This window comes from Clarias gariepinus, chromosome 25 (assembly GCF_024256425.1).
Source record: "Clarias gariepinus isolate MV-2021 ecotype Netherlands chromosome 25, CGAR_prim_01v2, whole genome shotgun sequence".
Classification (NCBI taxonomy): Eukaryota; Metazoa; Chordata; class Actinopteri; order Siluriformes; family Clariidae; genus Clarias; species Clarias gariepinus.
In genome coordinates, this window is record NC_071124.1 from 22,288,029 (window position 1) to 22,302,629 (window position 14,601).

Below are 14,601 nucleotides of genomic sequence, written 5' to 3' on the forward strand. Positions count from 1 at the left end.
ATAAAGAATGAGCACAATGCTGGATATGATAATAATAATAATGATGATGATTATTATTATTATTATTATTATTTTATAATATTTAAAATCTGAATTTTACTTAGTACATCCTAAAGAAAATACCGTACCAAAATCCAGAATTTTTCTTTCCTTTACTAAAGCTTCTCTGTGACAATGACCATGAAATATTATATAACTTTTTTTTAATTAACATAATAGTTATTATTGTTGTTTAATTATAAAATAACTCATTCATATTTATCTTTTACTATGAATGAAATGTGCTATGCATTTGTTATAGATATAATAATAATCATCATCATCATCATCAACCACACTTTATGTAACGTTTGACTTTGACTCTTTATGTACCATTATGTCACTTATAAATAATAATACAAACCCCTTTAAGAATGTAGAAAAAAACAATGGTGTATAAAAAGAAAAATAGAATTATGAACAAATAACTAAGCAAAACCATCTGATAAAAAAGATACACATGTAATAATATAAATGACTTAGGTTTTTTTTTACCATTTTTAAACTATAAAATAATGTTTGCACTTTATATCATATCTGCAAAAAATTTAAAGAAATCTAAACTGTAATACTGTAAATAGTGTGAAAACTTTAAAGTATGTAGTTGAGAACAATTATTATTATTAGCTTTAATAGTTTCATTTTTATTATTAGCTTTATTAGTATCATTATTATTATTATCATTATTACTGTATTATTATTATTATTATTGAAACTGCACACATACAGCGGTTTGATATCACCGCGTCCACACGGGGGCGCTAAAGTGCGTCACCTTTGTTGGACGCTACCGGAGTCGAAGAGCTCGCTGTTGGGATTAGCCTGGAGCCTGGAGGACGCCACTGGAGGACGTTTCGCTAAAAATTAACACAGCTCAAGTCTACTTTTATGCGTCGTGTCACTTGTCGTTACTTTATCGGATATGTTTTCTTTCTCGTCCTCAGTGCAGCCGCAGGTAACCGCACAGCTCTTACTAGCCAGACGCGTATGCTAGCTGCTCAGATTAGCAAGATAACACCGATGCTAGCGTTTTAGCTGTGACTTATTAGTTTGTAACTCGGAGTATCAACTGATAATTGATTGGCTTGTTAGTTAGTGTGTGTGTGATAGCTAGTGGTGACGTTACTTTAGCTTCAGGAATAACGCTATTAGCATAATTAGCTGGTCCTAGCTAAATATTAGGGCTGTACACCGAATTGTTTGCGATTAGCTAGAGTAGTGCACTAGGTAGAACGTGGAAGTCGCGTTATTAGTTATACATGTAGTGCGCCTGTACAGGGAGGAGGGCGCTGTTTGGGATTGTACCACCCTAATTCAGGCCTAGAGTAACGGAACTGCCTGAGAAACTTATTGTTTTTATTATAATTATAATACAGGTCTAAATGTATAATGCCTGGGCTGTTTTATTTATTGTAAACAAATAAAATATTTTGAACTATTATAAAAAATATCAATAAATATAAATAATAATACATATAAAATTATGATTTTTAAGATTTATTAATATTTATTTTACGTAATGCTTTTGCGCATGCGTGAAATGGCCACCTGAGTGAAACTTTAACATTCTGAACCTGTTCATTTTCAGGTCACGGTTCCCCTGAGCCACCTGATCAGCGCCCTTCACGCTTTAAAAGGATCAGTGGTGGAACCTAAGCGCAGAGACAGGAGGACGGAGCAGGAGATAAACTTCACAGAGGTACGTCCCCGTCTGTCTCCTGGTGTCCAGGTGAACACAGAACAGGTAGGACAGGTAGCACTTATTTATTTGCTCGAAGGGTGTTTTCACATTAGTATTTACCTACTTGGTTTGTGATCCACCATTAGACTCGAGAAGAACAAGAGAGTTAACTTTCACGCTGTCCCTGATATTATTCAAAAATTTTTGGGAAGGAAAGTCTTTTTTTCTCGTGTGCCTTCCTATTGTATCGGCTATGGCTGTGAAGGTCAGAGGATGAGATCGGCGCATATTATGTGCACATGGAGATTTCGCAGGAGATGTCGCGTCTAAACAGCCTTTAGCTTTGATCCGTGCCCAAGAACACCTTTTTTCCCATGCACTGTTTTCGAGTGCAGAACGGTTGTGTTCACACTGATCAAAATGAACCAGACTTTGGCGTCAAATGTTCTCGGAAATGATCCACTGGGGAAAAGGTGGTCTCAGTACAGGTGTAAGCCAGTCATACCCGAACACAAGTAGATGTCATCAGTGACGTCTGTCTCCTTCGAAATATCCGCATCCGTGCAGCACGCGCCAATCTCATCCTCTGACCTACTAGGGCTAAAACGATTTTATTGATTAATTTGATTGCAAAAAAATATCAAGGCAAAATCTTCTGCCGTGAAGCTTCCTTTAATTAATAAAAAAAACTTTCGTTATGTTTTTTCGCAATTATTTGACAAAGCGCGCTTCCGGATGCAAGCCGCCAGTAAACACAGACGAAAAAGAAGCGCTTATGTCACCCACAAAGCGGAAGGAGACGCAAACAGTTAGCTGTGTATTGATTTGATGGAGCGTTCTGTTGCGAGCTACAAAATGGAAAGGAGCGATAAAAATATCAGTGAACCAAGAGAAGAAAAAAACAGCAAGAGAAAACGACATAAATTGTCAGTAAAGTCTTATATGTTATGCTTGAGATGTAGATTTAGAAACTTTTAGTTCTGAAAGTTAAGTTGCACAACTTAGTGTTTTTGTATAATTATTTTAATGTGTGCCTCATTTTAAGTACCTTTTTTTTTAGTTTTTGCATCTGAGAAAAGGCTTTAAAATAGGATTGTACGGCACTGTAATGCACTTTATTCATCTCAGTCAAATTTAAACTATTCCTTGTATTGTGAATAATGACGATGTTTATTTTTAATAAAATGCTGTATGCATTTAAAAAATAAAAGTAGATTTTTCTAAAATGAAAAACAATTAATCTTTGTTTCTTTTATAAATTTTACATTGCTGTTTAATTAAGTACATTTTATTTGATTACTCGATTAATCGATAAAAAAAATTGTGTAATACTCGATTACTAAAATATTTGATAGCTACAGCTCTATGACCTACACACCCATAACTAATACAGTAGGAAGGCATTTACATTTTCTTTTCAGAAATATCTATAATATTAGGCGTTATGTAAAGATCAGGTTCCTTGGTGATACACAAAACAAGTATTTGTTACGTTGGGTCAAATCGAATAACAGGAGTAGTCTCGCAAAACCATGTGTTAGGTTCACCACTGTCGTTGTGCTTGCCGCTGTGATTTTTGTTTGTTTATTTACTTACTGCCACTAGTATAACTGGGAAAGTAGACAGACGTCCACAGTGATGTAATGACGTAGCTCTCTAGCCCGTGGAAAAACTAAGTGACTTCTTCGGTGCTTCACTGTTGAGCCGGCGACACTAGCACCTGGTTCACTTCGGTGGAAAAGGGGGTAATTTCCTGAAAACCAGCCACGAGCTGGATTGTTGAGCCTAATTCTCCCCCAGGTGTGAACGAGTGTGTAAAAGCATAAGGCGTTCCCACCTCGCACCTCTGTTTCCCGGTACTCTGATCTTATAAAGTGATTACTGAAGATGAATAACTGAGAACTGTACTAAAAAAAAAAACTTTTTTGTGACATCATTATTAACACTGACAAGCAGGAAGCTTTTAGGATGAAAAAATATATATATGTATTATTATATATCATATTACTATACTGTTATATCTCAGGCAGGTGGTGATGTAATAGTTTAGAGAAACCGTGATCGGGGTTCCCAAAGGTTTATGAGTAAAACGTGTCTGTGTGTGACGCTTCCTAACGATACCTAACGCTAATCTGTGACCTTTATCGCGTGTTCGTGTGGTGCAGCCGTCATGGAGCCTCAGAGACATGGGGTTGGCCGATCTGGGAGTCGGGCAGCTGGACAGACTCGTGGACAGACTGTTGCCGTGCGTGACTCAGGACGTGTCCTCAATCCCCCCTAAAGCGGAGTCGCACCCCTGGAGGACGTCCTACCTGTCCACAGACTCTTTCTTTCACAACAAATACGGTGAGAGAGAGAGAGATTCACAAGGAGAGAGAAAATAAAGCAAAGCTGTGCCACATGAGTGAAAACACAAATGAAACGTTTAAGAATTGTCTAAGAAACGAGTAATGTGAGTAATGGAACATTGTTTAATTATTTTTTTATGTATTTTCTCGTCCAGGTTTTGCCCTCAGCAGGGTGGGAGCGGCATCATCTGTTTTTTGCAAACCTTTAGGGTTTCGGACCGCGTGTGCCGACATGAACATCTGGCCAGGTAACTCGCTCTCAACTCTCGACACGATTATCATAATAGGACGTCTCTGATGCATAAATTCAACATTTTTAATAAAATTTTATTTGTTTCATACACAGTATACTTTGAAGTGAAATGCTTACATGACCGCAGATGACCTAAAAATGAAAAATTCTTTTATGAAAAACAGAGACAAAAATGTTATGTACAAATAATAAAATAAAATAGTATTGCAAAGAAATATAGACACCATAACAGTGTACAGGATTTTTTTCAGGAAAAATAAAACCAAATTGATTTTTTTTCAGGAAAAATTAAACCAAATGGATTTTTTTTAAACTTTAAATAAAAAAAATAAAAAAAAGTAAAGTTAAAGAATAATCATCAAGTCTGGATCATATTTAGTTGTGTTTAATTGTTTCGTGTTTAGCTAAAGAAAATGATATACTCGTACAGTATTCTTTATGCACACACTGTATACAGAGTGGATCACTTTTTGGGCGTTGTGATTTTTTTTTTTTTTAATTATTTGAAGCTATATTTCTTACTGTTTTCAAAACATTAATTTGTCTTTTTTATGTTATATTTTAAAGTATGCAAAGTTTTAAAATGCTGTGTAACCTTTTGTGATTTTTATTTATTTATATTTTTTATGTTGTCTCATAAAACCCCTACTTTTGTTTAAAAAAAAAAAAGCCCTAAAAAATGCTAAATTGATTACATCACAATCACAAGTTTTCTATACTCCCAATTTATGCAACATGGTGCAGTGTGATATAATTTAATCCAAATAGCATTTTTTAAAAAACTTTTAAAGACACCTTTTAAAGACACGTTGCGGTTTTGCTTTTTGTTTCCTTCTAGTGTTGCTCCAAAGACGAGGCTTTAAGACCCTGAAGTCCAAAACAAGGCGACTTCAGACCAGCTTTGAACATCCGCAGGACACGGACACGTTCACGCCGTCATTCATGAAGGTCTGATCCGCAAACCAGAGAGAGAAATCTGTGGGGAATGTGGAGGGAAATAGTTCACCTGCAGCCAGAGTTTTCTGAAGTTTTGTTCTCATGGCGTCTGTGTCACTGTTGTCTCTGCAGGGCTTACTCTTGCGGGACAGGGGTCAAGCTCCGGAGACTTTAGACAACCTTCTGAAAAGCAGGAACATTCCAGACGCTCATCAGGACGCTTTCAAGACGGGTTTCGCCGAGGGCTTTCTGAAAGCTCAGGCTCTCACACAGAGAACACAAGGTAATGTCGAAACACGGATTGAAAAAAGTTTAAGGACCAGTAGGAAACGGTTTTCACAGTACTCATGTGATTCTTTCAGAAGGCAGCAGATGGGAGGAGTTAATTTGATGGTTGCCAGGCAACCTGAAAGCTTTGCTTAGTGTAGTACAGGAACTAATAGATATTAAAAAAAATTACAAGATTTAATTTGGTTTTCTTTAAGTTTTTTTTTTTCTTTCAAAGATTGTTGTTGATGTCAAGTTTTAAGGTTTGATTAAATCACCTTTTCATTGAGTTTTGATGCTGTATGCTGTTTAACATATTTCAGTGCTATCTATAAAATGTTTATAACCCCTATAATAATTTTTTATTCCTATAACTGTATATATTTTTCTGTTTAATAAGTTGTAGTTCTGTGTACAAAGATTAGTTAAAGACCCTGCTCTAATAACGATTCTGTATTTAAAATCGTTTGTCCTCTTTAGAGTCGTTAAGGCGAACACGGCTCATCCTGTTGGTCCTCTTGCTGGTGGGACTGTATGGACTCTCCAAAACACCGTTTCTCTCGGGTAAAGCCTTTCAAACTAATTTCCTTCGTGTGCCGTGTTTGTTTTGTAATTGCAAATGCTCACCAAGGTGTCTTTTCCTGCTTGCGAGATATCGACGACGGGCATTGAGTGAAAGCGGGACTTGGGGATGAAGGAGTAAAACAGAATGAAGTTTACAGACATCAGTCCTCGCGACATTTTTTATACATGTTTTGGGCCTTTAAAGGAGTTCCTGGGAGGCTAGGAGTTTTAGACGCGCCGCTGGCGGTATAAGAAAACTTTTTACCTTGATAGCACTATTGGAATAAGCGCACTAGTGTAGCAGGGGATTATACAGAGAAGTAAAGCGAGTTCTGTTATTCTGTACAAAAGTCCCGCTTTAACTTGAACACCTTTCTTAAAATCTAAAAAGCCTTCTAAAGCTAAGCGGAATCTTCCCTTATACTCTAATTTCTATGAGCATGGCATCACATTTTGTGAAGTGCATTTGTGTGTGTGTGTGTGTGTGGCCTGCCTCTGGTGTGTGAACTGTAATCTAACCGTTCCGGACAGTGCGATTCCGAACCACATCAGGCCTGGACTCGGCAGTGGACCCCGTCCAGATGAAAAACGTCACCTTCGAGCACGTGAAAGGAGTGGAGGAGGCCAAGAACGAGCTGCAGGAGGTGGTGGAGTTCCTGAGGAACCCGCAGAAGTTCACCGTCCTGGGAGGAAAACTCCCTAAAGGTAACACCGGCCGCAGACATGACGCATTATATATTCACTAATCAAGAGAGTCTCGCATGATAACGAGGTCCTGTCTGACGTTTCCGCTGCAGGGATCCTGCTAGTTGGACCTCCAGGAACGGGGAAAACCCTGCTGGCTCGTGCTGTGGCGGGGGAAGCTGAAGTGCCTTTCTACTACGCCTCCGGGTCCGAGTTCGACGAGATGTTCGTCGGTGTCGGTGCAAGCCGCATTAGGAACCTGTTTAGTAAGCACTGATGCACTCGTACATAATTCTATCTGTCTGTGTTTCGGGGACACGTGAGAGGCGTTAAACAGGGATTAGAAACAAATCACGATTACGGTGTTTGTACAGTCATGCTCATGTGTTGCACTCGCATGTCTTTAGAGAGTGAAGTAACTAATGAATGAATAATTAAAAAATGTAGGGCTGAAACGATTCCTCGAATAACTCGAGTAAATCGATTACACAAAAATGGTTGAGGCGAAATCTTCTGCCTCGAAGCTTCTTTTAATTAATTTTAAAAGCTTGCATTATGTTTTTGCACAATTATTTGTTTGGCGTGACACAGCGCGCTTCCGGATGCAAGCCGCTGGTAAACACCGACAAAGAAGAAGCGCTTACGTCACCCACAAAGCGGAAGGAGACGCAAACAGTTAGTTGTGTATTGATTTGAGGGAGCGTTCTGTTGCGGACTGCAAAATAGAAGGAAGCGATAAAATTATTTTAAAATTTATTTTAATGTGTGCCTTAGTTTTTTTTTTATACTTAGTCATTTGAAATATCTTTTTTTTTTTTTTTTTGCATCTGAGAAAAGGCTTTAAAATAAGAATGTATGGCACTGTAATGCACTTAATTTATCGGTTAACTTTAAGCTTTTACTTGTATTGTTGAGTAATGACAATGTTTATTTTTAATAAAGTGCTGTATGCATTTAAAAAAAAGTAGATAAAAAAATAAATAAAACCAATTAATCTTTGTTTCCCTTATATATTTTACATTGCTGTTTAATTAAGCCAAACTACATTTTTATCCGATTAATCGATGAAATTTTTGGTCGAATACTTGATTACTAAAATATTCGATAGCTACAGCCCTTAAAGAATGAAATAATAGTAGTTAAAATATAACCAAATGCAGCATTTAGCTTCTATTTACAGTATATACACTAAACAAAAACAAAAAATAAGAAAATCGAGCATTGTGTTGTGATTTTGCAGCTTATCAGATCGGTCTATGCATCAGGACACACAAAGGTCATATTTAAACTGTGTGACTCATTAATATCCCAAGACCTGATGTAAGTTTTTTTATCTTTTTATCAGGGGAGGCCAAATCGAACGCTCCGTGTGTGATCTTCATCGATGAGCTTGACAGCGTAGGAGGGAAAAGAATCGAGTCTCCCATGCATCCGTACTCGAGGCAGACCATCAACCAGCTTCTGGCTGAGATGGACGGGTAAGAGAGCCTCGACTATTTGTGTACACACACAGACACAGTGCAATTATTATCTTAATTTTTTTTTATTATTTAACCGACTTATGTTTTTCATTAATTTATTTTTTCATTTGCAGATTTAAACCAAACGAAGGCGTCATCATTATTGGTGCTACAAACTTTCCTGAAGCTTTAGATAAGTGAGTATCTCCAGTCAGACGAACCTAACATGAGGAAATAACTTGTGAAGGATTAAATACAAGGTCGTTCCCGACTTATGAACATTCGAGTTACAAATTTCCGCAGATACAAACAGACCTTGGTTCTACATCCGGTTCCATAACGGAGGTTGCTCACATGTATTATATGGAAAAAAACACTGCAGTGCACCAGATATCAATATTTACAATTATATGCAATATTTTTAGTGTGTAAGTGAATATATAAAACGTCCAAAGAGAAATGAGTCGGCCTCGCCGGTTTCAACAAATCAGTCCAGGAGCACGATCATGGAAAAGGGTCCTGTTGGTGAATAATCCTAATGGCATAAAACTAAATGGCCTCCTGGAAGTCCCTTCACGTATTTAAAGGCGCAGAGACAACACTGTTACATTTTGACGTATGAGATTCATTTCCTTAGGGTCGAGTAACAGTTTTTAGCCACATGATGGCAGTGTGGGGAAAGGGGACAGATTTAGTCAAGTGGGTTGGTATGCTTCACATTGTAGATTTGTATCAAAGCTGTACAAGTCATAACTTCGTCTGACTTGAGAACAAATCCGACTTATGAACGTGTTCCACGGACGTAAGTTGGGGACTACCTGTATTAATGATAAGCATATGAATGTAAGTAAAATAAAATTTAAGCAGTTTTATAGTGGCGAGTTGGAATGGGTTTTGTCTGGCGCCAGGTTACAGATATGATTTCTATTTTTTATTAGTTGCAGGATAAAAAAATATATAGTTCTATGTTCAAACCATCTTGCCTATGCAGACAAAAGTGTATAAACGAAAAGAGTTTTCAAAACCTTTTTTTTAAATAACTTATTGTCTGAATTCCTGTAGCTAGTTTCTGGTAGGTTGAGCTGCTTTCAGCTACATTGTTTAAATAAATGGATAAACCGCAAGATATAGATACTTGGACTACAGCCGTTATCTCTGCTACTATTATTTTGTGAGTCTCCTGAAAGATTATCTGAGCCGACGTTCGGTCTGCAGCGCGCCAGTCAGCGAACCCTGTCTGAATAGTCCATTAGAGAAAAGAGCTCTGAATGAATAATTAATCCGATGGGTTTCGTATTCTCTCTGCAGCGCCCTGATCCGTCCCGGACGCTTCGACATGCAGGTCACCGTCCCCAGGCCTGACGTGAAGGGACGGACGGAGATTCTGAAGTGGTACCTCAAGAAAATCAAAGTGGACTCGGGTATGTGTGTGTGTATATGATTACACACACGCCTATTGTGATTTATAATACATTTCAAGAATACAGTAGTAACATTTCACTGATTTATTTATTTATTTTTTAAATACTTATTACACTGTCTACATGAGTCAGTTGCAGCCTTGTTTTAAAGTGTCGAACGCGTGTGTGTGTGCGTGCGTGTGCGCAGCTGTGGAGGCCGAGATAATCGCCAGAGGAACGGTGGGTTTCTCCGGAGCCGAGCTGGAGAACCTGGTGAACCAGGCCGCCTTGAAGGCTGCGGTGGACGGAAAAGACATGGTGACCATGACTGAGCTGGAGTTCGCCAAGGACAAAATCCTGATGGGTCAGAATCACTAATAAATCACGATGACATTACGGGATTGTTGGAATCCAGATTCTGTTGTCCCTCACTGCGCCAAGTCACGCAAACGTCTCTGAAGTCTGTTTTTCGTTTTCCGTCTTGTCTGAAATGTGTTTTTGTTAACACGCTGCTTAGAAACAACTCCTATTATTTAGGCGCTGTATGTTTTAAACACACACACGTCAAACGTGGAAACCAAGAGTCCAGAAAATTCTGTCTAGACTCTAGACAAGACTCTACAATTAGATTATTTTATTTTTAATTTTTTTGCAAAATTGTGAGGAAAATGACTATCGTAAAGACATTTATTGGACATTTTCTTGTTCATATTCTCGATTTTTAGAAATCCTTATCAAGCGCACTGAAATTTTTCTTTTCCTGTCTCCCAAACAGGCCCGGAGCGCCGGAGTGCCGAGATAGATAAGAAGAACAAAATGATCACAGCCTACCACGAGTCAGGACACGCCATTATCGCATACTACACCAAAGAAGCCATGCCCATCAACAAGGCTACGATCATGCCCAGAGGCCCCACCCTGGGTCATGTGAGTCACATTCATTCAAAATCCCAATGGGTTCTCAACTTCGATTGATCAGAAAGTGTTGATTAATCTTATACAACACCGTCCCTGCAGATGACGGGTTTATGTTATTAATGCACTCGATTTAATATCGTCTCTTTGTTTTTTTTTTTTACGGTTTTTATGACGGGTGATGGAAAAGTTTTCCAGTCCTGGGATGTTTATAAAAGGAGTCTCCAAAGGGTTCTTCTCTTTCCATAATTGCTTTTTTCGTTGTTGTTTTTTTCCCCTCCTGGACGTTCTTGCTCTCTGTCGTGTCCCAGGTGTCCATGCTGCCAGAGAACGATCGCTGGAGCGAGACCCGAGCTCAGCTTCTGGCCCAGATGGACGTCAGCATGGGGGGCCGCGTGGCAGAGGAGCTCATTTTCGGAAACGAGAACATCACCACAGGTGAGTCAGAGCTAATTCATACTTCAGTGAGGATGTGTCACTTTATAAGTGTCATATTTTGTGTGCGCGACAGTGTATGTAGTGCTTATGTGCTATTTAGATTTTAACCTTTTGTGAGTTTTTTTAAGTTCTGAAAACACCTGCATGGAAAATAAATTTAAAAGGAATTGTTTTTCCTTAGATGCGATTTATTAATGTGTGTTTATCACTGCTGTTATAATCGCTTAATTAATTAGTTAAATTTTACAGTGAAAATTAGTTTGACTTGTGTATTTGTCTTGTCCTGATTGAAATGTTTCACGCCTTCTGACAGGAGCGTCCAGTGATTTCGACAGCGCTACAAAAATCGCCAAAATGATGGTGACGCAGTTCGGCATGAGCGAAAAGGTTTGTATCTGTTTAAGGGCATTTTACATTATGGGCAAGCGTTTTCTCCCCCCTTCCCAGTGTTCACAGTGTTTTTGCTCTCTGTTCTCAGGTATGCTTGTTTTTTTATTTTTTGTTTTTATTTTATTTTTTTAAACACCCTCAATACAGCAGATGGCACTATGCACCTGCTTGGTTTGTGAGCCTCCATTAAATACGAGAATAAGAACAAGGGATGAACTATAGCAAAAAGCTATTATTATTAATAATATTTTCATGGGGTTGGGACTGATTTCGTGGGAGACCAACAGCACTGATGATGTACAGTTCTCGGGTACCATTGGCTTCTCTATCTGATTCGGTCTGCTTGCGACATTTCAAGCAGTCTCGTCACGGTTCATGGATCAAAATTAACCAAACTTTGGGGTCAAGTGTTCTCTGGAACGCTCCCTGGGGCCCTAGTGTGAAAACGCCCTAAGAGAAAAATACAGCACATCAACATTTTGCAGATGTATTCAGTTGATATTTTACTTTAATAATTTAAAGTACAAACATAATTCGTTCTGGAAGTGTGCTTCTATATCAAAGCACTCGTATGTCAAAGTGAATTCCCCCCATAAGAAATAATGGCAACTCGGATGATTTGTTCCACAACCCAAAAACATTCATGTAAAAATAATGAATACAAAATAATAAGTAAAAATAATACAAATTATCCTGCACTTTACCTTTAAAAAGAATTGTGGCTGGTGTGAGACAAGAGGAGGTGGAGGAGGAAGGGGGTGGGGTTATTTATTGTGTAGGACAATTTTCTCGTGCTCAATCACACTCTCACACACACATGTTAACATAATTACTGCTCTATGTCTGGTCACTCAAATCATCTTTTTTTGTGCAACTGTAACAAGGAACCTCTCGAATGAAACTTGTTGTCGAAAAATATTTGCATATCATGACACAGCACACTAAAATAAGCTAACTAATATAGAATGAAAGGAAGTTTTGTTTACTATGGTGTTTCTGTTATTTAATTTAATAATTTATTTTTCACGGTCTAGCTCGGCGTCATGACGTACACCGATCTGTCGAAACAAAGCCCCGAGACGCAAGCAGCCATCGAACAGGAAGTCAGGACACTTCTGAGAGTAAGCCTTGTCCAGCTTCAGCGTCCACCGATTCGCCATCAGAACGATTTTACACATCTGTAATTAGTTTTTCATTAAACATCCCCCGTTTTCTTTTTCTTTTTTTCTCCAATCCCCCCCAGGATTCGTATGAGCGCGCAAAAGCTCTCCTCAAAGCTCGTGCGAAAGAGCACAAGAACCTGGCCGAGGCTCTGCTGAGGTACGAGACGCTGGACGCCAAAGAGATTCAAATGGTCTTAGAGGGGAAGACTTTGGAAAGCAGATGATGAGTCGATGATGTGATGTGTGTGTGGGTGTGTGAGAGAGAGAGAGAATGTATCTAAGCACATAAGCAATAGAACTTCCTGATAGGCTTACACTCTGTGGACACACGCTGAAATTCACACTACTCCCTCTTTCCCACTTAGCTGAAGTTCTTTCCAGGTAAGTTCTCCAGAGTGGAGAGGTGACGAGTATATGCAGAGAATAAAGGGGTCAGATGACGCGTTATCCTGCTCACGGCGGCCTTTAGAAAATGTACAGAGAAATTGGGAGGAATTTTCAACGCACTTTGTAGGTATAATGACACGGATGTACGGTACTGTGCAAAAGTCTTAGGCACACTAAATCCCAGTTTAATTAACAAAACAAAGTCAGTATTTGGTGTGAGGACACTTTAGCGTCAAGTACAGTTAGTGTAGATTTATAAGGAAGTCAGCTAGGTTTTAATTAGAATTCTGCAGAACCACACACACTTCCTGTGTGGTCGAGCTACTTTATTTTCTGGTGTACAGGTATTTTTCTTTAACATTTGATTTTGTGGTGGAAAACTGAAATTTGAAAATCAGAAATTATTTTGTACTGAATAAATAAAGTTTGTACTTAAACTTTTGTGCCCAAGACTTTGTGCACATTAACAGAGAGAGAGAGAGAGAGAGTGAGGGTTGAGGGATAAACTGCTGCTTTCAAGATCATTTTCTTCTCATTTTTTTCACCCAGAATGCTGGATTACTTTCTCATAATTCCATAGGAAGGTTTGCAGATCAATACACAGACTGTACACGTTCATTCGTACCGACTTTACCAAAGACGGGGATTTCACAATCTAGAAAACATAATGTATAGATGAAGAAAACTCCGGTACTGCAGTAGATCACAAGGTCAGAGCACAATCTAGTTGTATTCTAGATTTGAAAATTTTATTTAACATGGTTCTCATTTTCCTCATGAAAACTAAAAAAGCAAGAAACATGATCTAAGCATCTGTATATAAGCTGTATTATGTATTTGAGGGAGAAAAAAAATCTATATTTAAAAGCCTGGCACATGTGTCTATTGCTTCATTAGTAAAAAATAACACTTTATTCTTAGCGCGTATGGTTTGGTTTGGTCAACACTTACTCTTTCCCCTTCCTTAATCCAATCTATGTTTAATCATGTATGTGTATATATATTATTAAATCTATGTTGGACATTTTATTGTTGTATATAAGTGTATAGAGCGCAAGTTTAAGGTTTGATGGATTTTTATTTTGAATTGAGTTTGTGCAATGTGGAATAAAAACTATATGATGAACTGTGATTTAAAATCTATATTTTTTATTTATATGGAAACCCGAAGCACATCATATCCACAGACACAAAATAATTTTAGGTTTTAAGTTTCTTTACAGAGCCTTGGCATATGAATGCCCTCCCTTACGAATTTTCGCCTTAAGAATTAAAATTTTGCAAGAAATTGCAGTACATTAGGGAGATGTCCATCAGGGAAAAGCCAAGCAAAGTGAGTTTGCGATAATTTTGGAAAATTACGGAAGTAATCAATCACTAAAAAAATCAGCTGGTGCCAAAGAAATCATAAATTAAGGTTAAATAATGCTGGTTTTTATATGCAAAAATATGATTATAGCGTTGGAAATTGGTAATATTTTCAGTGTCTGGAACGGATTATCTGCATTTACACTATTTCCTATGGCAAAATTCATATCAATATAATTTTTTGCTTTAAGAACTAGCCTTCAAAACGAGGTTCTACTATACAATAAGAAAGCACAAGAACTTAAGAGCAAATGGAGTAAAGGTTTTGCTTTTAAACATTTAAACACGTTTTCTCTGTCGTTAACAAA

The 14,601-nt window shown here is 38.0% G+C and overlaps 1 protein-coding gene across 1 annotated transcript; it reads left to right on the top strand.

Moving 5' to 3' along the window:
* Positions 1–808: 808 nt before the first annotated feature.
* Positions 809–14,064, top strand: yme1l1b (YME1-like 1b). Its single transcript, XM_053486431.1, has 18 exons — positions 809–994; positions 1,628–1,738; positions 3,886–4,066; positions 4,224–4,316; positions 5,160–5,269; positions 5,390–5,540; positions 6,005–6,088; positions 6,620–6,793; positions 6,886–7,038; positions 8,118–8,250; positions 8,367–8,429; positions 9,541–9,653; positions 9,841–9,996; positions 10,408–10,559; positions 10,859–10,985; positions 11,299–11,372; positions 12,410–12,496; positions 12,619–14,064. Exons 1-18 carry the CDS (start codon positions 962–964, stop codon positions 12,760–12,762), a joined length of 2,139 nt encoding a protein of 712 aa, XP_053342406.1. The 5' UTR covers positions 809–961; the 3' UTR covers positions 12,763–14,064.
* Positions 14,065–14,601: the final 537 nt, after the last annotated feature.

Excerpts from the sequence above, each read along its gene's own strand:
- yme1l1b (XM_053486431.1), top strand. The coding sequence starts at position 962 with ATGTTTTCTTTCTCGTCCTCAGTGCAGCCGCAG. Across the intron at positions 7,039-8,117 it reads CCGCATTAGGAACCTGTTTA|GGGAGGCCAAATCGAACGCT; the intron begins GTAAGCACTGAT and ends TCTTTTTATCAG. Across the intron at positions 11,373-12,409 it reads AGTTCGGCATGAGCGAAAAG|CTCGGCGTCATGACGTACAC; the intron begins GTTTGTATCTGT and ends TTCACGGTCTAG.